Raw genomic sequence first — 25,893 nt, 5'->3', positions numbered from 1 at the left:
TTTAATGTAGGCCTACAGAGGCCCCGTTTTAAAGAGGGGAAAGGGTTCATTTATTTGGCCACCCTCTATTTTGTCCTTATGGCTTATGTTGCATTTTCTCAAACTGATTTAAAACAAATTAAAGTATATTTTGCCTTAAGGGTTTTTTTTTTTTGAAGGTTAGTCTGATCGTACGTATTGTTTGATCGAGGGCCTTCCTACCTCTGTCTGTATGATGTATTATAAGAGTTTAAATAACTATTTAGAATGATATATTAGTAATAATTTATCTTTTGTTGTAAATTATTAGACATAAGCTCCCCCGGTATTGTTACAGTCTATGTTTAATACTGTGTTATCAAAATTTTTTGACATTAAAGGGGGGAGGGGGGGGGGGGGGGGGGGCACATCAGCTTCACTAGATGTGCTGTATGCCACCCAGTGGTGATGAGCGGTCACTACAACCCATTCTGTCCCGTGCAGGCTCCGTAACAGAAATTCAGTTTTTTGAAAAAAAAAAAAACGTTTCCATTGTTCAAGTTTCGCTTCCAAAACATGTCATAGTCTTTATACTTTACTCTCCATTAAATACCTTTGTGATTGAAAAGATGGGGAAAAAATAAGTCTCAAAACCGGAAGCAAATACGAGCTTCCCCTGAGTCTTTCCTGTGACTAGCTCCCGATGCTACACGCGGGAAACAGGCGAAGCTGCTGAACACTGTCACAGTAAGACCTGAAGTTTTTGAAACTGTATACTCTCGCAGCTATAGAAATATATTCTTTGGTGTGTGTAAGTAACGAGGAAGTACGTGGCGCACGAGTGCTTATTTTGAGCCACGTCGTTTGCTACAATAACTCCAAACATTACATGATTTCTTTTTACCGGCCTACGGCTGGTGGAGCGCTCCATTTAATGCACGTACCTTTTCGAGCGGGGCGGCGTTCTAACGCACGCCGTCTGTAATCTGAGGACTCGGTTGTCTACGATGCGGCATCGTTGTATAAAACAAGCGGTCCCTGTGCAGTTGAAGTTAGCCTAGCTATTGTTAGTGGCGCAGCATGGATGATAGTTATAGTTTGTTTTGAGAAACACAAAGACCCAGCCATTACTAACAGATTCCTGTCGTAAGATAGTATTTGCTGGCTAGATTTTACTGTTAACTGTCGAAAGTTAGCTTTTTGCTGGCTCACAACTTTACTCAGCACGTTAAACACTAATAAACGGAAATATTAAATAATACGACAAAACCAAACTCGACATAAAGCTGCTTATAGTGTTTACGCAGTCACAGGATAGTTGCTTTCTGCCTCTCGGTGTTTTGGCTCAGTCGCTGCGTGCTTGGTTATGTTTTCATCAACACAACACTAGTTTCCCACAATGAGGAGAAGCAACAAACTGCAGACCCCACCATGCCACAATCTGGGAATGGTTTGAAAACCATGCATGACATAAGCCTTGCTGTAGATGTTTGGTTGTGTTTAATGCAGCTTCCTCCGTCTCTGTCTGTCTGTAGAGCATCAGTCATCGCCTGCAGCCAAAATGGGAGACACACTGGAGTTCAATGAGATCTACCAGGAGGTCAAAGGCTCCTGGGTCAGTATCTTTACCAACTGCCTCTGCTCCCAAACTGTCTTTCAGGTCTTCATCGCACTCTTTTGAGGTCATTGGTATCAGTAGATGTGATCCTGTTTGCAGATGTCACAGCATCATTATTTACAGTGCTGATTTTTGCATATTTGTCACACCTAAACCTAAATGTCAGACAAATTTTAATATTACACAGAGATTATCTGAGTAAGTAAAAAAATACAGTTTTTAACTGATCATTTCATTTATTAAGGGGAAATCAAGCTATCCAAACCTACCTGGCCCTAAGTGGAAAAGTAATTGCCCCCAAAATCTAATAACTGGTTGTGCCACCCTTGGCAACAAGAACTGCAGTCGAGCATTTGCGAACACTAGCAACAAGTATTTGACATCGTGGAGAAGTTTTTGCCCACTCTTTTTTGCAGAATTGTTTTAATTCATTCATTACATAACCCAAGTGAGCTTGAGCTTCGGGGAACAAACTGATGGCTGGACATTTTCCTTCGGGATTTTCTGGTAGAGAGCAAAGTTCATGGTTCCATCAGTTACAGCAAGTCATCCAGGTCCTGAAGCAGCAAAGAACCCCCAGATCATCACACTACCACCACCATGTTTGAACGTTGGTGGTATGATCTTTTTATGAAATGTTGTTAGTTTTACAACAGATGCAATCTTACAAACAGTTCAGCTTTTGTTTAGAAAATTTCCCCAAATGTTTTAAAGATCATCAGAATGTTGTTGTTGTTTTTTTTGGGGGGGGGGGGGGGGGGGGGGGGGGGGGGGGGGTGGCAAATGTGAGATGAGCCTTTGTGTTATTTTTGGTCAGCAGTGGTTTTCTCTATGGAACTCCCATGGATGCCATTTTTGCCCAGTCTTTCTTATTGTTGAATCATGAACTCTCACCTTAACTGAAGCAAATGAGGCCTGCAGTTCAGTATATCGTGGCATGATGTGTTGGATGTTGAGCTCTTTGGGCCCACTTCACTTTGTCAGAATCGTTTTATTTAAGCGATTTCTTGATTGAACAGGACTGGCAGTAACCAGGCCCGGATGTGGCCAGTGAAATTTAACTCAGCTTTCCAAAAAATGTGGTTAATCACAGTTAATTCATGATTTAATGAAAGGGTCCAATTACTTTTTCACACAAGGCCAGGTAGGCTTATTTTAAAATCATCATTTTAAAACTGCATTTTGTATTTACTCAGGTTATCTTTGTCTATTATTAAGTTTGTTTAATGATCTGAAACATAAGCATGATGAATACTAAACAAACAGAAAGGGTGCAAATACTTTCACATCACTGCATAATTACATAACAAACATGTTAAAATAAGTGCATGTTAATTTTAAAATGCCTTTATCATATTAGTATTATATTAGTATGTTAGTCATGAGTGTGAAACGAGTGAAGCGTTTGTCTATTTACCAAGACTTTAAAAGTTTGTGTTCATCAGCTCTGCAGCAGAATTTTTGTGTTGTGAAGAAAACAATTAGTCTTTATTTTTTTGCGCAATCACTGTTGTAAAGAGGTTGCTGCTGTGAACAAGGACGGAAGCAAGGAATAATAAAAAAAAAATATTTATTTTATTATTCAATCCATCTATATCTTAAGAAATCATCAAAAGGAAAATGTATTCTGTTGCTTTTTTTTTTCTTTCAACCAGCAGTCAAAATTCAAAGATAAGTTTATCATAAATGACAAGGAAATTCACATTTGGGATGATGTAATCAGTGTTTTGATTTTTATCATGAACTAGCTTTAACAATTAGGTCATCTTTAGCTTTACTTTGAATAAAATATCATTTGAGCTTTTAATTCTTCCTTATGTTGCTGCAGAATGACGGACGGCTGCGTTTCAGCAAGCAAAATGTGGTTTATAAGAGCAGCAAGACGGGGAAGGTGGATAACATCCCTGCCAGCGAGCTCAACCTGGCCCAGTGGAGACGGGTGTGCTTAGGTCACGGCATCAAACTTGGCACCAGCGCAGGACACGTCTACAAATACGATGGCTTCAGGGACACAGTGAGTTTTGGATGCACATTGCATGCCTGCAGGCTGTTTTGTAGATTTTGTGTGTGTGTGTGTGTGTGTGTGTGTGTGTGTGTGTGTGTGGGGTTCAGATGTCTGATCAGTCTCTGAAGTTTTTGTCCTTTTTTTTTTTTTTTTTTTTTTTTTTTTTTTTTTCCCTCCTTTTTTCCCGGGATCTAAATCTTTTCTCTCTGTTTCTGGGAAATAATTGTTACCTTACTTGGAGGAGAACAAGGCAGCAGTGGAATATTTCAGACTGACACACACACACACACTGCTGGTTTGTTCAGCGCTGTGTTTATAACCAGGGATGTAACTCAAGCAAGGGGACCTCTGATAAACAAATTCCCTGTCTGACATTTCCTCAGAAAAACACTACCATCTTGCGAAAATGCCACCACGTGTGTGTGTCTGTGTGTGTGTGCGTCTCAGAAGTATGCGAATGAATCGGCGCTTCTCCCCGAAGCTCCTAATGGGATTAATGAGCGAAACCAGCGCGAGCATGTGTGTTCCATAAACAGTGTAATCATCGGCTCATGTGAGTCAGTGTTTATATCAATCCACTGAAACAATTTGGCTCAGAAAACAGACAAGAAAAAATTGTGGTCATGTTTGTTTTTTATCACTCCATTTTCTTTTTTCTTTCTTTTTTTTTTTTTTTGTTTGCCCCTCTCTCTTTTCCCTGCTGCTCTGAGTGTGTGGGGAATGTCAACACACAGAAGTACAACACTGAGATAGAGGAGCGGGTATTAACCTGGAGTCTGCGGCTGTCTCCTGGGGTTAATCAGCATATTTTTTTTCAAGATGGATCCTCTCAAGTTGGCGCGCAGGCCGTGATGTCATTGTTTATTATCCCACGGTTAGTGTCGGTAATCGAGAATTGGCTGGAGGTTTAGCTGCTGGCGTGCGGAGCAGACGCTTTAATTCATCTGTCCCTGAGAAGCGTTCTTGAGCAAGATGGTGAGCCTCTGCCAGAGAGTCTGTTATATAGCTGACCTGTAACTGTCATCTGGAGAAGCAGAAGGTGTAAAAGCATGTATTTCACTTATGTTCATGTCACTCATATATTTAGAGAGCAGCTGGCCCGTAACATTGCTGCTGACATTACGAGTGTGGTGTTGAATGTATGCCGCAGCCCACTGTGGATGAGTTTTACTGTTAGGGTTCAAAACTGTTTTTGCCTTCATGTATCCAACTGTCAGGTGCTAAAGGCTAACACACTGCATGTAAAGTTGAAACAGTTTGACAGGTAACAGAAACAATTCATAGGTAGTTAATCATTTAAATCACAGAGCAGTATTTAATGTTGTAAAACAGCTTGTTTGTGTGTTAGGGGAAAGCAAGACAACACCTCAGTTTTTAGGTTATTGTTGTACAGTTTTTTTGAGGTTTTATAGTTTGAACTAGCACTGCCCAAAGGTTTTTCTGGCAGCTGTTATTTCAAACAATGAGTCGCCTAGTCTTTGTACCTCTACAGCAGGCCTATTCAATTACTTTTTCTTCTGGGCCTGATTTGAAAATTTTGAGATGCCACTGGGCCGAAGACCCCTACTCACATTATTTCTTGAGACTTAACTCTAAATATGCTACCAACTGAACTAAATCATAAAAATAAATAAATGAATTCACAATAAAGGCTTTATACTTCATCATTTATTGATGAGCCAAATAATTCAAGTGTATTGCAAATTTTAACATTTGGCCCAAACCTTGACTAGAATATTTTTAACAAGGCAAATTTCACCACACATATGTTTAATTAAAAAAACAAAACAATGTAATAATAACAATTTTTCAACAGTAAAGTCTTCTATAACATTTTATATGTATTTGCAATAGTGCATTTGTTGAACTAGAACGGCCAACTGATGCAGTGCATTAAATATTTCAACAAAAGAAACTGCACCAAGTGAACATTTAATAACTGTAAAATTAAAGCTTCTTTTGCATATTCAAAGTAATGCTGACTTAATGCGTTCAGTCTTAGAGTTCAGTCTTTGGGGTAAAATAAACACATTTATCAGTCCAAGCAGGGTTAAAATGGCGATTTTCATTGTCAATTTTACGTTTTTGACCTGTCAGTGGTACTTGGAGAGAGTATTCTGGGCTGGCGTTGCTACGATACTGGAAGCGGTGCATTCAAGTACAAGAGGAAGGGTGGGAATTTTTAAAACTATCACAGCAAATATGATTTAATTGCATTTTTGCAGCTTACGTTGTGTCAGTCGGGGGGTGGGCCAGTCAAAGGGGGTCCGCGGGCCGGATGTGGCCCCCGGCTGCTAATTGAATAGCCCTGCTCTACAGGGTTTTTCCTGGCTCAAAACAAGCTTTTGATGGTGCCTACACATATACACATATGATTTAGAAAATTTAGTGATAATGTATTTGTCAAACCATTTTTTTTTTTTTTATTAATTGTGATCTGTTGCAAAAGTTCACAAATTTACATCAGAGCACAAGATCAGAGCACAAGATATGTCATCAGCAAATATATATATATATATATATATATATATATATATATATATATATATATATATATATATATATATATATATATTAGGGGTGGGACTCGATTAAAAAAAATTAATCGAATTAATTACAAGCTTTGTAATTAATTAATCGAAATTAATCGCATTTCAATATTTGACATGAGAAATATTAATTTAAGTTTGGTTGATGAATAAATCAATATACATAAGCTTAAACTTCAAAATTTTGTTCATTTTCCCACCAGTCTACTACACAGACCAACGAAGGGTGGAAGTGCTCCTGTGATAAGCAAACACCTGAAATTAAAGTTAAGCATCATAACTGGATAGTTTTATTCAACATTAATGTCTCACTTGTTATAGTTGGAAATTAATCATTCTCTCAGCTGTATTCCTTGATGTTGAAATGTGTTATGCTTGTTTTAACAGCTTATTTTGAATTAAAGACTTAAAATTAAACCACAAAAAGGAGCAAAAGTTCGTTCTCCGTTTAACCAGCTGTTTTTACACAGCTGTGCTTCGCACTCACGGTTGCTAGGCGACATGAGCTACGCAGAGGTGACGGCAGGTGACGCTGATATGAAGGCTAGCCACTCACTTCCGGCCTTTGTGGTGTTCGTGGGCTACGAAAGACGTGGGCCGGGTCCTTCGCAGGATGCGGCCCCTAATTTGGACATTGTGCGTCGATATAATCTGTATGCCGGGAACTCGCGCACTGAGAAAGGTTCCACGGTGCAAAGTGCGATTAAAATGCGTTAAAATTTTTAACGCGTTAATTTCCCCGTAATTAATTAATCGAAATTAACGCGTTAAAGTCCCAGCCCTAATATATATATATATATATATATATATATATATATATATATATATATATATATATATATATATGGCCCTTATGGTACACCACACACAATGTCCAAACATTCTGATTTATACTCTCCCATCTTCACAAATTGCCTGTTATTTAAATAGCTTTTAACCCAATTCAGCACCAACCCCCTTATCCCAAATCTGATTAACTGTGTCAAATGCTTTTTTTTTCACATCAAGAAATACTCTAATTCTCCATGGAATTTGTAATTTTTTCTATGAGATCTGTTAATGCTAAAGTTGTAGACTGGCTTGTTCTAAATCCATATTAACTGTCAGTAGTAGTTTGTAATTGTCAGTGGATTTATCCAAACTAACAGTGAAAAGTTTTTCTAAAATTTTTGAGAATTGTGGAGAATAATACCTGCAGAGTTTGAATGATGCGTTCTTCAGCATCTTTTACCTCCTGAAAAAGAAGCCCGTCACACAGTGTGTAGCTGCACTGACAAATGGATAATGTCTGTCTGTAGCTACGTCCTGTGGTGGACTTTCCTGTGCACAACCAGCCACAACCAAGACTCCTGTCATCAACTGATTATTTAGTATGATGTTCTGGGGGACAGGCCTAATCCTTACTGTTATAGTAAAATAATTGTTAGGTTCAGTCCTAATTGAAAACTTACTTTTTCATTAGTTCTTTTCTGTTTAAAATAATCTTATTGGAACGGCTTCGGTCCAGATGTTGACGGTACTTTATACAGCTGCTTGACAGCTGTACAAGAGCTCATTAAGAAAAGATCTTGTGTTTTGTTAAATGAAGAAAGTGCCACAGGAAAAAAAAATCAAACAAGTTCTTGTATAATAGCTATCATAGTTATATGTATTTGTAATTTTTACGTAGTTTGTATTTGGTTTAGTCTTTGTTTTCAGACTGTTTAGATTTCACTGTTTTACTGTTTTAATGATTATAGGAGTGTTTTTTTTTGTTTGTTTTTTAAACTTTAAAAAATTTTTTTCAAGTTTCCAAGGGGCAGGTTTTGAGTTGAGAACAGGAATTACAATACAAACACTGGACTCAGTCATGTAGACATCCCAGTCTCAATAAACACAACCACCAAACCACCTCATCAGGCTGGCCATGATGAAAGATTTGACCACAATGAGAGACTAAAATTACAGGCATTAACCTCTACATTTTAATTTTAGTTTAGTTTTGTAAATGCAAAACATTGTTTGAATTTATTTCAGTTAACTCAAATGTTTTTGGGTTTTTTTGTTTGTTTGTTTTTAGCCTAGTTTTAATTAACTGTATGAAGCACATTGTTTTGTATGGTTAGTGTCAGCACACGTGTATAATACTGAGATGATGAAACCAGTTATTTAACAAAGTGGATGAAGGCTTTTGGGAAAGCAAGGCTTTAAAATGGACTAATAAAAGACAGACAGGGTGGTCATGTTGGGTAAGCATGTGTGTGTGTGTCTTCTGGTGGTTTGTGTTTATTATGACTTAATGGGCTGGGCAGCAACAAATCTGCCAAAACTTCTTCGAGGAGTTGAGAACTTGCACAAACTCTGATTTTATGAATTTACACATCTGCTTGCGCATGCTCTCCTATCTAAACAATGCCTTAATTCTGGTCAACAAACATGCTGATGAACTTAAGCACGAGCGCGCGCACACAATTCTGACTCTCTGGGCTCTAATTGGCTATAATAACCTCATGGACAGGCAGATATCCAGGTGCGTAAATTTGGTTTCCCACAGAGTCTCGTTCTACCTTGCACACACTCACACACCACAATCACTTCCACATGTGTTTGCACTACCGAGACTCCGTGTGTATGTGTGTGTGTGTGATCGACCATGTGTTTGTCACTCTGTGTGATTCCTTTCCAGTTGTAAGGGGTCCTGCAGGATAAATAAACAGGCTGATTGTCAGTGATGGTGTGGAGGGAAAGAAGACAGAGAGGGTGGATGGATTACATTCACCTCCTGTGTTCCCAAGAGGCCCAAACTGCAGACATAGTTACAGTTGCGTTGTGATTAATTATCCCATTCCTTCTTCTTCTTAGGTGGTGTTTTTATAAGCTTTGACCCATGTGGAGCCAGTGCTTTGACTGCATTGCTAACTTTGAGGCTTTCGCTTCCTTTTGTTTTCACCTCCTTCTCTTCTGTCAACCTCTTTCTCCATCCTTTTCCCTGCTTTCTGTTCACCTCACCAGGACTTTGAGAAGATTTCAGAGTTTTTCAAGGCTAACTACAAGGTGGAATTGACAGAGAAAGACATGTGTGTGAAGGGCTGGAACTGGGGAACAGCCAAGTTTTCAGGTAAAAAAAAAATAAAATGCTGCATTAGTAATGTCTGAAATAGTGAAAATGATAAGTGAGGGGAAAATCAGCAGTTGAGTTGAGAAGATTAGTTTGCTGTACACTTTTTAATATAAACTCAAATGAGTTATAAGAAGAGATAAGTTGTTTCTCTGGCATTGAGAACCCACATGGCAATTGGGAGAAGATACAAAATATTAACCATCTCCTATTTCTTGCTTTCACAGGGCCACTGTTATCGTTCGAAGTCAATGACAACACAGCGTTTGAGATCCCACTGTCCAACGTTTCTCAGTGTGCCACAGGGAAGAACGAAGTCACTTTGGAGTTTCACCAGAATGACGACACAGAAGTCTCCCTCATGGAGGTCCGATTCTACGTCCCACCCAGCCAGTCTGATGAACGACAAGACCCCGTGGAGGTGACAAAGGATGCTTTACTTCTGCAGTTTTATTTTTTTGTTTTTGTTGATAATAGTTCTAAAACTGTTTTTTTCCATTCAGGCATTTGCTCAGAATGTGTTATCTAAGGCTGATGTGATCCAGGCTACAGGAGATGCTGTTTGTATCTTCAAGGAGCTGCAGTGTCTTACACCCAGAGGAAGGTAAAAGATTTAAGCACTAAAATTCAATCACCTACAGAGGGTATACCCTCACTAGCCATTTTATTAGGTACATCTTACTAGTACTAGGTTGGATCGGCTTCAACTAGGTGCTTTAAACATTCCTCAGAGATTTTGGTCCAAATTGACATGATGACATCACACAGTTGCTGCAGATTTGCCAGCTGCATATCCATGATGCAAACCTCCCATTCCACCACATCCCAAAGGTGCTCTTTTAGATTGAGATCTGGTGACTGTGGAGCTTATTTGAGTACAATGAACTCATTGTCATGTTCAAGAAACCAATTTGAGATTATATGAACTTGAACTTAAAGGCTGGACATGGTGTTTAAATGATACTCACGTGGTACTAAGGGGCCCAAATTGTGCCAAGAAAATATTTAGCCCACACCACTATACTACCACCAGTTTAAACCATTACTATAAGGCAGGAACCAAACTTATCAAACCAGGCAATGTTTTTTCAGTCTTTTGCTGACCAGTTTTGGTGAGCCTGTGCAAATTATAGCCTTAGTTTCCTGTTCTTAGCTGATAGGAGCGGCACCTGGTGTGGTCTTCTGCTCCAGGGTTCGATGTATTGGGAGTTCAGAGATGCTCTTCTGCATACCTCAGTTGTTACAAAAGATTACATAAATGTTGCATTTTCATGAAGCTGTACTTGTGGTTAAATGGCAGTGTTACTGGTCACAGCCTTAAAATACATTTGTATTATTTAAAATTCACATTACTTTGGAAAATTAACTGGATTAACTTTTTCCTTTCTTCAGATATGACATCCGTATCTACCCGACATTTCTTCACCTGCACGGTAAAACATTCGACTACAAGATTCCCTACACCACCGTCCTCCGTCTTTTCCTGCTGCCACACAAGGATCAGAGGCAGATGTTCTTTGTGGTGTGTGGACTTTGCCGTGTGACTTTTGTTATTGTTCACATTAAATTCAGATTTTCTGATCTTCTTCCTCTTTGTTTGTCGTTTTTGTGTTTTCCTTATAGATCAGTCTGGATCCTCCTATCAAGCAGGGTCAGACACGTTATCACTTTCTCATTCTGCTCTTCTCCAAGGAAGAAGATATCAACCTCACCCTCAACATGAGCGAGTGAGTGCAAATAGCACAAGTACAAAATGAATTATGTTACAGATTGGCTAAAGAGTTAATTTTGACTAATGCATTTGTGTGTGATCGCTGCATGTTTTTTTTGTTTTTTTTATAATGTTGTGAAGCATGTGTCCACTAGGGGGAACTAAAGGTCTGAGTAATTTCCATGTCTCTGCAGTAACATCTCTAATAAGTTCTGTTCTTTGCATTATTTAAAAACTCCTCCAAAACTTAATTTTACAGCTTTAACTCTGTTCTTTCTTCTGTGTATAACAGAGAAGATGTGGAGCGTCGTTTTGAGGGCAAACTCAGTAAGTTCATGTCAGGATCTCTTTATGAGATGGTCAGCAGAGTGATGAAGGCCCTGGTCAACCGTAAAATCACAGTACCCGGAAACTTCCAAGGGTAGGCATCTCACACACTGATATTTTAAAAAATACAACAAACCCAAAAAAAAAGCCTTTTTTAAAATTATTAACAAAATTGAGTACCTGTCTCACTCTCTTTCATCTCTTCCTCCTCAGGCACTCAGGAGCTCAGTGCATCACTTGCTCTTACAAGGCATCCTCAGGCCTCCTCTATCCTCTGGAAAGGGGTTTCATCTACGTCCACAAGCCCCCTGTTCACTTGCGCTTTGAAGAGATCTCTTGTGTCAACTTTGCTAGAGGCACCACCACAACACGTTCCTTTGACTTTGAGATTGAGACCAAACAGGGAAACCAGTACACTTTTAGCAGCATTGAGAGGTGAGGCCACTGCACACAAAGTCTTAATTCAGGAATATCTGTAATGCTTTTGTTAACAGGAGCAGAGCTATCCTTGTTTCATGCAGTTTTTTTCACATTTGAATGAAAGTTTAGGGGGATATGTGTTCATATGTAAGTCTAGATGTGATTTTTCACTCATCATATGCTTTTTTTCCCTTCTTCTTCTTATAATAACTCACTTTAGAGGAGGAGAGTAAATCCACTTTGGCTTTTGGTTGTTTGCATTTACCACTCTGCTGATTCAGCTTCTCCATCTTATCACCACTGATGTAACATAATACTGCCAAGCACTAAAGTGATCCTCCAGATTAGAGTTGTCAGACTTTCATTTCATTTTATGCTATCCGCTCCAAAACTCAAGCTCAGCATGCAGTTGCAGAAACCTGGTTAAAGTGCCTTCTGAAACAAGGAGATTTCATTTACTCAGAAATTTGCATCTTGCTAACAGCATGTCCTTTTGATTTTTTTGTATTCAGGTTTTAATAACACCGTACTGCTCAGACAGTTGCTCAGTTATGATATAAGTTCAGACGCCAAAATATGGGAGAGGATGCACCGCAGGTTTTCTGTGAAAGGACACTCATCCACTCCTTTAAAATTATTAAATACTTCTCCTAAATAAATAGGAGCATGTGCCATGCCCCTTGAATGGATTTTCAGGGTTGGGTGATCTTCTCCATAGTCTGATTGTCCCCATGTGGAATTGTCAGTGACATGTCTGTGTTGTAAATGTCAGTTATATGTGGAGATGAAATGATAGTAAGGCAGTTTCAGTGTATTATTAATGTCATGACATGTTAATTTAATGCATTAGTGGTGGAAAAGAGCAAAACTTTGACTTGATTGGTGAGTCATTGATCACCGACATCATTGTCCATCAGCACAACTTTGCCATTTTGGACTGTGCTTGGCTACAATAGTCCGTGTTCTTGTCAGCAGCCTCTGTGAGCTTTTTATGCCCCTGCAGTCAAAACTGTGGAGGTAGAAGCTGTTCCACTGTGAGACAAGGGCCACTCTGCAGAAGCTGAGTTGGCGACACACACTGGTGACACACCTGAGTAAAGTCTGTATTTGAAGCACTATTCTTTAAAGAACTGGTAAAAGCATACAGTGTTAGATGCTGAATTGAGGCTTGTTAAACATCCCAACAGTGTAGGTGGTTAGGTTACTTATTGTGGTAAACTGTGTGCAGTTATCTTCTTCCCCAAAATAAATAACCCCTGCTTTGTTTCTCTGCCTTCTAGAGAGGAGTACGGCAAACTTTTTGACTTTGTTAATGCCAAGAAGCTCAACATCAAGAACAGAGGCTTCAAAGAGGTAACGCCCAAGTCACTGAAACACCTCCCAGTTTGTACAGATATTACATTTTGACAGATTTCTATCCCAGATATTGATATTTGTTGCCCTTCTCCTCTGTGTTTGTCCTTGTACACATGTAGAAGAAGGTGGGTATGGTCATGGGTGTCGTGTGGATTAGGCACTTGATTTTTTTTATTGGTCTGGAGTGATTTCCTGCTTGCATGGCGTGCTGCTGGCGTGTGTGCGTGTTCTGAGGATTATGCCCATTGATCTTGATTTGGTTTGATATTACCAATATGGTTGGTGTTGAACCTGATAGTGATTTATGACTAATCATGGGACAAGGAGATGAGGGAGCTTCTGACGATCCCTCTTTGAGTGTGTGTGTTTGGGGTGCGTGTGAGTGCGTGTTTGCGTCATGCTGACTAATGTGTGGCCTGGGGGCTTTTGGTGGGCTTTAACACTCGACACAGTTGTCATCACAACCACTGCCTTACATCGGCAGTGCTGATTGCATTACCCGTAATGTTCTTTGACATATATGAGCTGCTTTCAACAAGGCCATCCCATCTGTTTCCGTGGTGATGGGGTCAGCAGAGGTCAATGAAAATGAATGGAGCTCCTCTTCATTTCCTCTTGGTGTTTGAGCAGCAGCCTCCCCGTTTGTCCGTCGACTGGTGGACTTGATGGAGATGACCACGTAGGAGAAGCAGAAAATAGTTTGACTTTCATTTCCCGGATGTTACAACATAGCTTCAAGCTATAAAGTCCTTTTTTATTTTTGCATAAGGAAGATGTTAAGCTGAATGGGATAAAAATGGAGAACCATGTTTCCAGGATTTCACGATGTAACAACTCCACATAATGTTATGTGGTCTTATGCTTGACTTGTAGTCTCATGGTTTCCAGTGGTTTTGGCTTATGTTAACCCTTTCAGACCATCTCATATAAATACATAACCAGAAACCCATTAGCCTTGTTAGCCAATGAGTGTGTGGTTTCATACCACATACAATCCTCCATTTTGAAGCACAGTATGACCTGGTGACTGAGGTCATAAACTCAGCAGGAAAGTGTTTACCGAGGTCAAGTCAGAAAGTGATTTTCTTGTAGAATTCTGTAGGACTGGAAGTTGTTTTTTGTAACTACAGCCATCAAAATATAATGCAGGTTTTTAGGCACTTCTGCATTAGCTTCATTTTTCCAACCCAAAGCTACATCCATGTTTTGCGAAAGGCACAAAAGTTTGCATAAATATTCATCATTTTTTGTAGCAAAAATGCTTTCTTATTTCATATGCCTAATAAGGTAGCTATCCCTTCAGATTAAACCTTTAAACCTGCATTATCTTCAGTTTGACAGAAATGTGATCAACTAAAACAACTTTTGGTAATTATAGTTCTTTATTTAGCAAAACATGCAAAAGTCATATGTTGAGTTGTACTTGTCTGTCTGGCTGATTTAATATCACTGTAAATTAAATATCTTGGAGCTTTTAAAAATGTTGGGGTAAAAAAAAAAAAAACAAGCAGTTGGAATATTTGTGCTGTTGAGTGGGATCTTGTTTTTTTGTTTGTTTGTTTTGTTTTGTTTTTATTGGCTCACCAATTAATCAACAAAGAAAATGTGGGTAATTTATCTCTGAGTAGGTAGTAGCTTGTGGGTACTGTTGTTCTGTTGCTTTGTGTGTTTTGTGTTTTGTTTTTGACCCTGCAGTGTATTTCCAGGGCATGAAGGGCAAAATTGACGAGTACAGCGACTCTGACGATGACCAACACGACGCCTACTTGGAGAGAATGAAGGCTGAGGGCAAGATCAGGGAGGAGGGCAATGACAGCGATGAATCAGATGGTGAAAGTGGTGAGTAAAGGTCTTTATGACAGAGGTAGAGCGCATATTGAGAAGATCAGCAGGTTTGATTGAATTTTTCTTGTTTTTCTTCAGATGAGTCTTTCAACCCCGGAGAGGAAGACGAAGAGATTGCAGAAGAGTAAGTGACTGATAATGGCACAAGCTTGTATTTCCGCCAGCTTTATCTTTCTCTTTGGTTTATTTCACCCAGCTAACATTACTAATATAACTGACGTCTCTTTCATCAATCAGGTATGACAGCAATGCCTCAGCGAGCGACAGCAGTGAAGGAGGAGATGAGAGCGAAGACGAGAGCGCAAAGAAGAAAAAGGCCAAAAAACCCAAAGTGGTGAAGGAGAAAAAAGAAAGAAAGCCACGCAAAGAGGTGAGACAGGCTCGAAAAAGATATATTTTTTCAGCCACCAAGTCACAAACAAAAAGACGTCAAGTCATACGATTTCAAACATTTCTTTACTCAGTTCTTTATTTTCTTCAATGTGAGCAGAAGAAGCAGAAGGATGCTGGTGGACCCAAGAGGCCGATGAGTGCCTACATGCTTTGGCTCAACTCCAGCCGCGAGCGAATCAAGTCGGAGAACCCCGGCATCTCCATCACAGAGATCTCTAAGAAGGCTGGAGAGATGTGGAGACAGCTGAGCAAAGACGAGAAGCAGGTGAGGATGAAGAGTGAGAAATTGCTTTAGCTTTTTTTTTTTTCCCCTCTATGAAAAATAGTTTAAAACAATAGATAGGAACAAAATACACCCATTGTCCACCTATTTATGCATGTGTTGCAGTACCAGAATAAATACATGCAAAAGAAACATCAAAAAAGGACACCACCCTAAGTGGGAAAACACAAACTGCACGCTCTCTGCGTTGGTGACTTTGCACACAAACACTGACGTTGCCACAGCTCTCTACCATTTATACGAGCGCTGAGGGCATGAGTACTTGTTGGAGTACTCTCCTGAAGGATAGGTGTTACCATGCAGACAAAAATCCTCCATATCAGCACTGATATAGGAGGAAAAATCAAAACTGGAAGAAAGGAAATGTCTGAGGTTTTTTTTTTTTTGTTGTTGTTTTGTTTTGTTTTTTTCTTATCAGACTGTTGCAACATCTTCCTCTGTGTAATCTGTGAATCTCTGCACTTCTATTCTGATGCATCATTAAAATAATGGTTTTTAAACAGACATGAAACATGATCATAATTCTGCAGCAAGTTTACATTAGTTTAAGTTTTAAAAAGGTTGCCTCTGGCATTACAAAGGAAAAAAAAAACAGATGCATACAGCAGGAGAGCTGTAAAAATTGTTTGTCGCATATCAATTTGTACCTATTTGTCTTAATGCAAGGCAGTAAAACAATATTAATATCAAAATTTTAACTTGTGAAGCATCTCAAGAAATGTGCATAAGTGTTTCATTAAACCCAAACACTGATAAAGAGTCCTGTCTTTGTGCCTAATGTATTCCATGTTGTTTAATTTGTGGATAACCCCTAAAATCTCCCACTTTTGTTTCCTCTAGGAGTGGGAATCAAAGGCCGGCGAGGCGAAAAAACAATATGATAAAGCAAAGAGAGAGTACAAAGAGAGCGGTGGAGGAACTTCCAGTCCCAAGAAGTAAGGCCTGTGTGGTGTCTGTACTGCTATGTTAAACTTAATATATGCATGTATGGTTTCCTCCTTAATGGGTTCATGCAAACGGTAATTTGATTTGGACATCCGCACATTGGCCCTTGTAGGGTCTCTGGCCTTCCATATAAGGAAATGATTATATGTTCAGCTATATGGCTTGAAGCTGTTTTCAAAGCCATATATGGAAAGTTAGGATGCGGGGGTTTCACCAACCGTATATAACCTTTGTTCTCCCCTTGCTGAGTTGAATTAGGAAGATTGGGAATCCTCTCCCAGGTAGCTAGGAAAAAAGCGCCTGTTTTGATATTGTCTTTTTTATAATAAACTTGTATATATGCATTAAGACTTTGTCAGTGAGGATTTTTTCTTCAAGAACACATCCACTCAAGACACAGCACCTGCAACTTGGTCGTGTCTTTTTTTTTTTTTTTTTTTTTTTTTTTATAACTCTTGATACAGTTAGTCATATCTAAATATGTGATATATCTTCTCTGCACCCTTCACTCATTAGGGAGAGTAAAAAATCTGCAGGCAAAAAGGATGAGAAGAAAAGGAAGTCTGCCGGAGGAGATAAGGATAGGGAGCGGGGAGGCAACGACAGCTTCAAGAGCCGCGAGTTCATCGAGACCAGCGAGGAGAGTTCGTCAGACTCTGACCACAAGAGCAAGTCCAAGAGGAAGAAGGTAAATCCAGTAACTGTAAATGCTATTATCAGACATGCAGCCGCTGTAACCACTGGCATATGATTCCTTGACTCTGTTTCTTACTGAATGACGTAGAAGACAAATAGTTGTGGCTTTTAGTTTTTTATCTTTTTAGCCTGGCAGAATAATCAAAAACTGCAGTATGACTGAGATGATTGTCTTTAATGCAGCAAACTCTTTTTTGTGATTCAAAACACTGATGGCTGCTCAGTGAAAACTAGACACTTTCTTTAGGAGGAGAAGCCTTTAAAATCCTGTTAGCTGATTGAGGGACAGCTGCAGGAAAAAGCATTCAAGGGAAATCCTGTAACTGAAACAGGCCACATACTACAGAGATGGCAGGTAAGAAAGAGGGAAAGACACGAGACTGAGAAAGCTCCAGTTATCTACAATGTATCGCTGTATCATCGTATGCATGTATAACTAAAGAGAGCAGGGAAAAAACAAAACTGTGTAATGAAGATACTTTTAGAATTTTTTATTTGAACGTGTCTGTGTTTATGGTTCCTGTTAAAATATATTTGTGACAGGGGTATGAGGTGGCATAGGAAAACTTTTCCTGTTTACCTAAGTTGTTCCCTACAGTTTGAGTTTACCTGTAAAGAAATGTGATATATTCACATCTGGATAACAGACACAAAGCACAATCTGACAACGTATTTACTAATTAAATGGAAAATGCTGATGTAAACATAGTGAAACTGTTTCATTTGGACTGCAGCGACCCATCATATTCTGACATGAGCTCATATTATAAACATCTTCTTGGTCTAAACATTTCTTTTTGGGTTTTTTGTCTTTTAAAGCAGGAATCAGATGAAGATGAGGAAGAAGAGGCAGTCTCCACACCTGCAAGCTCAGAGGAGGAGTCTGACTGAACACACACACACACACACACACTTTTCCACTTCGCACATACATACCAAGGACCAAGCGTTTATACTCTCTCTGTTGATACCACACTGACAGACAAATTAACAGACTTGAGTTGTATTTGTTTCTTCTTTGTGGTTCGTTTTATGAGTACACACACATCTTGTGACTGACTCTGAAAACCCATGTAATGATATTTGAATAGTTTGATGAAGAACCCGTGTACCTTTGGAAATACTGAAGGGTTTTCCATCAAACCAGTGGGTATATTTGTTTTAGTTACATAGCACCAAGGATTGCAGGAGGTATTAGTTATCAGATGCAAAGCTGTGACTGGAGATTTTGTTGTGTGGCTTTTTCAATGTCATGTTTTCATGCCAAAACAAATAAATGAATCATTTTCAATAAATCCTCAACTGGTTGCTCTTTTTTTCTTTTTCTTTTTTTTTTTCTTCTTCTTTTCTTTACTTGACCACTTGAATCACATCTCTGGATGTTTTGGAAACCATTAATGGCAAAGGTGGTGGTTTGATCTCCTTCTCCATATGTTCCTGTGCTTGTGTTCATGGGGAAATACAAAAACTGATCCTGATGGTCAGACTGGCATGTTGCAAGGTGGCTTGCAACTGGTGTACAATTGTGTGTGAATAAAAGATAAATTGTATAGCACATTTGATAAAAGAGGGGAATGGCCAGACTGCTTCGAACTGAGAGGAAGGCAAAATCAAATGCAAGTGTAAACAATTGAGGTATGCAAAATAGCACCTCTAAATGCACGCTATATCAAACCTTGAAGCAGTTTGGCTACAGTAGCAGAAGCTTACACCGGGTGTCATGTGTTGGCCAAAAAACAGGAAACAGGCTGTGATTCACACAGACTCACCAAAATAGGAAAAACATGGCTTCTTCCAGCAGGATAACATCTCATGCCACAAGCTCAGATCATCTCACACCGGTTTCTTGAATGTGATAATCAGTCCAGTGTACCCAAATGACCTCCACAGTCACCAGATCTCAATCCAACAGAGCACCTTTGGGATGTGGTGGAACAGGAGGTTCGCATCATGAATGTGCAGCTGACAAATCTGCAGCAACTGTGATGCTGTGATGTCGATATGGACCAAAATTGCTGATCAAATAAATGGGTGTTTACTGACTTTGCATGATTTTGTGTGAATACATCTGCATGGAAAAAGACTGGGTCATTTTATCTATCAGAAATATAGTTTAAAAACATCCCTTTAAATAAATGTAAATTAAAAACATGTCAGTATTGATCAGAAGTCTATAGAGTATGTTCGTGACAGCTATACAGATAGTTCTAACAGATAGTTCCAGAAGAGTTCAACCATATAAACCACGTGTACAAATTCCACATGTGGTATAAAGATCCTTGAAGAAGTTATCATGTTCAGTGTTTCTTAGTGTAGTTTTTCAACACAGAATGAAAATAAAAGCTCTTAAGATACTCGCACAGGACCTACACTTGTTTGCACATTATGCTTGCTCAACCAGGCAGGGTGGTTTGGGAATGGGTGTTAACAGCACTAGTCAAAGCTGGAGAGACAGTGGTTTCAGTGAGTCATAGAGGTCTAAGTACAAGGTGGTTTGGAGAGTGGTTTTTAAGAGCCAAACGCTACCGGCTCTAAAATTCATCTCCACTTAATGTGGGTTTTCACAATAACATGCTCTTCCCGTATTCTCCTGCAGAACTGATGAAATATCCTGCATGTTTATTAAGATCATGTTAAATGTGGCTCAGTTATTTAAAATCAGTGTTTTAATTTGGACCTGATGATGTTACTAGAAAAAAAAAAAGACTAAAGCTGTTTATCAGAAGATTCTGCGGCTTCATTTTCTTTGTGGTATTTTCCATCAAATGTGATGTATTCACCACAATCTGCAAAGCGTGGGACTTTTTGGTCACTGAAACTTTCCCTTATAGCACTAGACAGACTAACCTTCATTTGACTTAAGCTAAAAGCCTTCCTTTCACGCAGATTAGGTAAGAATTTAGAAAAGTGGGTGTCCTGCAGAGCCAGTCAAAATTGGAGACATTATCTCAAGATGTTGGACAGGGGGACAAGGAATAAAAAATGCTGTGCAATTGTTCCCAGAGTGATAACTGTGACGGAAGCATGAATGTGTGAACCAAGATTTATGGAAATCCGTACAGTATTTCCTAATAGATTTCAGTCAAAAAGTTTAACAAATTAAATGAAAAAAAATTTTTTTTTACCTCTTCTTGTAAATATACCCCCCTTCCACCTAAAAGTGTAACTTCACCTAGAAATCTCTTTTTTTTTAATTAAATTAAATTCATCTTTATTTATATAGTGCCAAATCACAACAGTCACCTCAAGGCACTTTATATTCCAAGATAAAGATCCTAAAATAATTACAGAGAAGACCCAACCGTCAAAACTACCCCCTATGAGCAAGCACCTGGCAACAGCTGGAAGGAAAAACTCCCTTTTAACAGGAACATAGCATTAAATCAGACATGATGTAAATTATAATGAATGATCTATCATTAATGGAATCATTAATCAGAAATTATTGATTTTCTACTGTTAAAATGGTCAAAAAGTGACTTTTTTCTGAAAGTAATCCTTCTATACTTACACATAATAAATGTTATAATGATGTTATATAAATGTAGGCTATTCCATGAAAGAAAGCTAAAGATAGATTTGTTCTGGCTTTCACCAGAAGTATAAGAATAAGAGAACCAGCGCATATGAATCTCTGAAAGCCTTTTGAAATGCTTTACTGCTTGAACTGAATTACTGTTCACTTCAGCTGCTTTGCTGCAAATGAAAGCCACTGGAGACGTAACATCAAGACAACCACCCAAAAAGGAAATTTCAGAAGGTTTGTTGTGTCTCCCAGCGCAGTTTCAAGAGTGTGGAGAAGATACCAGGAGACAGACCATTACACTCAGCAGGCCTGGTATCATCTCCTTTGTGTAAGGGAGAACAGCAGGAAGACTGCCAGAGCCTGGTAAATTATCTCTAGCAGTCTGTGCATGTTTCTGACCAAACTGTCAGAAAGAGATTCTATGAAGTTGGAATGAGGGCCCTTTAGTGGGACCTGTGCTCAGAGCCCAGCATCGTGCAACTTGACTGACATTCAACTCTCTCTCAACTCAACTCAGCTCAACTAAACTTTATTTATAAAGGACTTTAAAAATCAATGCCACTGGCCAAAGTGCTGTACACAAGTAAGAGCAAACAGGTTTAAAACAAAAAAAGCAAAACCGCAATTAAAACAATAAGAACCAACATCTCAGACTGAGTTAAAAGCCAAAGAGAAAAAAATGTGCTTTAAGAGAGCATTTAAAAGCAGAGAGTGAGTCAGCCCGCCTGATATGCAAAGGGAGATCATTCCACAGTTTTGGGGCAGCGACTGAAAAGCACGGTCTCCTTTCATTTTCCTCTTTGTCTTTGGGATAACTAACAGTGACAGATCAGCTGACCTGAGGGAGCGTGCAGGGACGTATAAGTGGAGAAGGTCAGACAGATATGGTGTGGTAAGGTCATGAACACATTTAAAGACAAATAAAAGAATTTTAAAATCAATCCTAAAATGAACTGGGACCCAGTGAAATGAGGCTAAAATCAGTGTAATGTGTTCACATTTTTCGACACCAACTAAAAGTCGAGCAGAAGCATTTTGTACCATCTGTAGTCCAGTGAGTAGTGTCTGGTTCAGCTCAACATAAAGTGCATTGTAATAGTCTAAGCGGGTAGTAATAAAAGCATGGATTAAAATCTCAAAGTGGTGCCGTGAAAGAAATCGCTTCACCTTGGCCAGTTGTCTTAACTGATAAAAGCTGGACTTAACTACTGACTTAGTTTGAGCATCAAGTTTAAGATTACTGTCCAGTTTTACTCCCAGGTTTGTTGCTGTCAGTGTCAGATGTTGACTCATACGACCCAGATCAACATTCGCCAGAGAACTCCAAAGCTGGCAGGTCACCCTTTGGCGCCCTGTTGTCTTCATAGATGAGAGCAGCTTCACACTGTGCACATGTGACAGATGCCACAGTGTCTCCATGCTCATTCACATCTGCATGAATCCAGGTGAAACTGTTATTAGACAGATTAGTATCTGAAAAATGTAACTGACTCTGTGTAATACTGTGATGATTAAGTTCTCCCTTAAAGTTTTTGAGCAGTGTAGTTTCCTCCTGCACCAGGACCACAACCCAAAGCACAGCTTCCAAACTATGCAGGAACTATTAAGAGAACAAAAGTTAGGTATTGAATCTATGACCAACCCTCCACTGCATCTTAACCCTATTGAGCTGTTGTGGGAACAGCTTGAGCATATGTTACATAAGAAGTGCCTATTATACAAATCTAATTTGTGGGAGACACTTCAGGAAGCGTGGGCTGAAATTGATCCAGATTATTTCAACAAATTGATAGCTTTAATGCCAGAGGTCTGCAAATAAGTGATCAGTTGACAAAAGCAAATTTAAATGATAAAGTATTATTTTAATTTTACAAACCTTTGCAACTCATTTGATGAATTGATGTTTCCCCTTTCAGTAACGAACCCATGACGCAGTCGTCTGCTCCTTGTTCATATTACACTCAGAATAGTGTCTCATGTGTACAGATATTTAAATATAAGTATCTTTGGTTATTACAGGAATGCTTCCAGTTTTCCTTTGTGAGAAAGACTACAGTTAGATGCAGACTGAAAGCTTGTGTTCTTGTTTGCATGTCCCCAGCATGTGTGTGTGCCTGTGTATATGTATCTTTTTATTGTATTAGCTCACCATTAGCTGACCACAAACATAATGGATCCACTTAAGTAATGACATGCTACTACGCATACACACAAATGCTGTCACTGCATTGCATTATCTCCCTGATGTAAAAGGCTTTAATGCTACTGGTCCTTGTGAGTGTATTGAAAATGAATCGTATCATATGTCGCACTTATTGCACACTTGTAATTTGTTGTAGTGCTCTTACTGGAGCGTCATCTGTAAGTATGGACTCGTATTCTTTTTTTTTTCTATACTGCTGATGTGCAGAAATGTGACAAAATTGTGTTTAATGGGGGCATATTGAACATTAAGATCCCCCCCCACACTGGTTTTATTTCATTCATTCAAATTTTTCTCAGCCACTTACATGAAACCACAAACAACTGCGCTCCAGTCTGGCTTTCTTGTATACTTAAATAAAAAAAAAACTTTGTGTGTGGCTAAAAGCAAACACACTCTTTCAGCATCTATTTACATCATGAATTGTATTACATTTAGCATAAATCTTAAAAGACAATAAGTAATCAACAGAGCCACTTTTTGAGCATGGACTATATATATATATATATATATATATATATATATATATATATATATATATATATATATATATATATATATATATATATATATATATATATATATATATATATATATATTAGGGGTGGGACTTTAACACGTTAATTTTGATTAATTAATTACGGGGAAAATAACGAATTAAAATTTTTAACGCATTTTAATTGCACTTTGCACCGTGGAACGTTTCTCAGTGCATGAATTCCAGGCATACAGATTATATTGACGCACAATGTCCAAATTCAGGGGCCGCATCGTTCTTTTTTTTTTTTCTGGAAATTTTCTTTTTTATTATTATTAGTAAGGCTAACAAAACACGACTTTTCTTATAACAATATGTCAATACCTAACAGTAAAAGAAAGGGAAACACATCTCCTAATGTATACAAAAAACAATTGCAAGTCATGGGTAGTCAGCACAAAACAAAAACAGAAAATCAAATAAATAAATAAAGAAAGAAAAATAACTAAAATAGATAATGAAAATAACAATTAGGGGGTTCCTATCTGAAATTCTTCCATTATTTCGTACAATCCTATAGCATTTGTTTTCTGCATCTTTTCTAGACATTTTTTGAACAAGGAGAGTTCGTTTTTAAGAGCGGAGAAAGAGGGGGAGCACAATGTAATATTTTGTTACAATAATTACGGTATTGACCAAAATTCCACATTTTTTCCTTTGACACATAAGCCAAACTGAATATTTTGGTGTGTGAAAAGTCTGTATCTATGCCTTTAGAGGACACAAAGTTATGAAGCAATCTCCATAAATTTTGAACTTCTCTACACTCATAAAACAAGTGATTAGTTGTTTCCAGCTGAGTTTTAGAAAGACCACAATTTTCAACATCAATTTTAAATCTCTCTCTTATGAATTCATTTGAAGGATAAATGTTATTTATTATTTTAAAATGTAATTCTTTATATTTAGGAGGAATTGGGAATTTTAAATATTTTGTCCCGATTTTAGATATTGTACAGCTGTAAGGCGAGTGTATTTTTGGCTCTTCCTGGGTACATGTTGTTTATTGAATATTGGTTTAAAACCTTATTGCTACATTTATTATCTACAATATCCACATAATCAATTTGAATCTTGTGTAATCTTGGTGCTGTAATATTAGGTAAATTGTTTTTAACTGACTGAATGAGGATGTTAGGGATGTTTTGTATTACTTTCTTGTAGTTTACTTTGGAACAATCAGTTCCATACTTGTTATTAAAATCCCCCAAATTAAGGATATTACCATTTCATCCAATAAGTGAATAACTGACCAGATTTGTTTATTCCACCAGTCTTCCATAAATATAGACTTCCTCCCACTCAAAATGACTCTGTTATTCCACAGTGGAACATTATGAGGGCTGAAATTGTGTTTAAACATAATTTTCCACTGTAACAAAACTTGTTGATGGAAAGTAGAGAGTTGAAGACGTAATTTAGATAATTCAAAATCACTTTTCAATAACAATTCAATACCACCAACTTTTTGAAATACAAATGTCGGCATTACAAACCAAATAAGATCACCATTTCTTAACAGGGACTGGAGCCATCTAATTTTTAGTGTTCCATTCATAATTTCAAAATCAATTGCGTTGATACCACCTTCTTCGTAATTTTTTAGCAAATCGCTTTTTCTGATGTAATGGTGTTTGTTTTTCCAAATAAAGTTAAAATTTATTCTGTTAATCTCTTTTATGAGTCTTGGAGGGACAGCTAAGGAATATGTCGGATATATAATCAATTTTTGTTAACAATGTTCTACCAAACAACGTCAAGTCCCTTTGAAGCCAATTATTTAATATCTTACTGCATTTGTCAATATTATCTTGTATATTCTTTTTTACACTAGTATCTTTACACTTAGTGATCCAGATTCCTAAATACTTTATCTCTTTTTTAACTGGAATATATTGGAAATGGAGGACTCAGTACTATTATGAATACTTATAATTTCACATTTATTTATATTCAGCTGCAGCCCTGAGGCTTGAGAAAACAACTCTAATTCCTTTAAAACCAACGGTATTTGCCCTTTGTTCTTTAAGAAGAGTGCTGTGTCATCTGCGAATTGGCTTATTATTATTTTATGGTTGTTTATTACTAACCTGGACCTTATGTTGGCACCTTTTGCCCTATTTATGTATATCTTGTCAAGTTTAGACTGTAATGTGTTTATAGTTACTTTATCATCATCACTCCAGCTTAACTTACTGTAAAGTGACATAAGCTCCTTGACCACCATTGTTTCTTCTGCTTTCATTTTTCTGTTTAAATCTTGTCCAAATCTAATTGAATGCTTTCTAATGCTGTATTTCAGGTATTCCCATTTAAGAATTGGTGTTTCAGTAGTGTTGTCGTTTGCTATCTTTAGGATAAGTTCCTTAATAAAATGACAAAATTCTAAATTTGTAAGAAACTTTGAATTAAATTTCCAATAA

General features: G+C 38.1%; 1 protein-coding gene across 7 annotated transcripts; it reads left to right on the top strand.

Annotated features, from left to right (window-relative positions):
- The first annotated feature begins 641 nt into the window (after positions 1 to 641).
- ssrp1a (structure specific recognition protein 1a) lies at positions 642 to 18,498 on the top strand. Of its 7 annotated transcripts, none has more exons than XR_004020489.1 (20): positions 642 to 705; positions 1,494 to 1,573; positions 3,405 to 3,590; positions 9,122 to 9,227; positions 9,455 to 9,648; positions 9,731 to 9,831; positions 10,620 to 10,749; positions 10,851 to 10,954; positions 11,231 to 11,359; positions 11,479 to 11,700; positions 12,966 to 13,038; positions 13,161 to 13,166; positions 14,748 to 14,880; positions 14,965 to 15,010; positions 15,124 to 15,256; positions 15,377 to 15,544; positions 16,403 to 16,497; positions 17,024 to 17,195; positions 17,428 to 17,558; positions 18,026 to 18,498. XR_004020489.1 is itself a non-coding variant. In XM_030739878.1 (19 exons), the coding sequence occupies exons 2-19, from the start codon at positions 1,520 to 1,522 to the stop codon at positions 18,092 to 18,094; spliced, it is 2,121 nt and encodes a 706-aa protein (XP_030595738.1). In that variant the 5' UTR covers positions 642 to 705; positions 1,494 to 1,519; the 3' UTR covers positions 18,095 to 18,498. The 7 variants fall into 7 exon arrangements, 5 of the variants coding, with proteins under 5 accessions (XP_030595738.1, XP_030595737.1, XP_030595739.1 ...); XR_004020488.1 differs by having other exon boundaries at positions 18,023 to 18,498; XM_030739878.1 differs by lacking the exon at positions 17,428 to 17,558.
- Positions 18,499 to 25,893: the final 7,395 nt, after the last annotated feature.

The sequence above is a fragment of the Archocentrus centrarchus genome, chromosome 10 (assembly GCF_007364275.1).
Source record: "Archocentrus centrarchus isolate MPI-CPG fArcCen1 chromosome 10, fArcCen1, whole genome shotgun sequence".
Lineage (NCBI taxonomy): Eukaryota > Metazoa > Chordata > Actinopteri > Cichliformes > Cichlidae > Archocentrus > Archocentrus centrarchus.
The sequence above is the reverse complement of the archived record's forward strand: the minus strand, read 5'-3'. Positions and strand labels throughout refer to the sequence as shown.

Coding starts and splice junctions, on each gene's coding strand:
- ssrp1a (XM_030739877.1), top strand. CDS start 1,520: ATGGGAGACACACTGGAGTTCAATGAGATCTACCAGGAGGTCAAAGGC. Junction 10,955..11,230: donor CTCACCCTCAACATGAGCGA/GTGAGTGCAAAT, acceptor TGTGTATAACAG/AGAAGATGTGGAGCGTCGTT. Junction 15,011..15,123: donor GACGAAGAGATTGCAGAAGA/GTAAGTGACTGA, acceptor TTCATCAATCAG/GTATGACAGCAATGCCTCAG.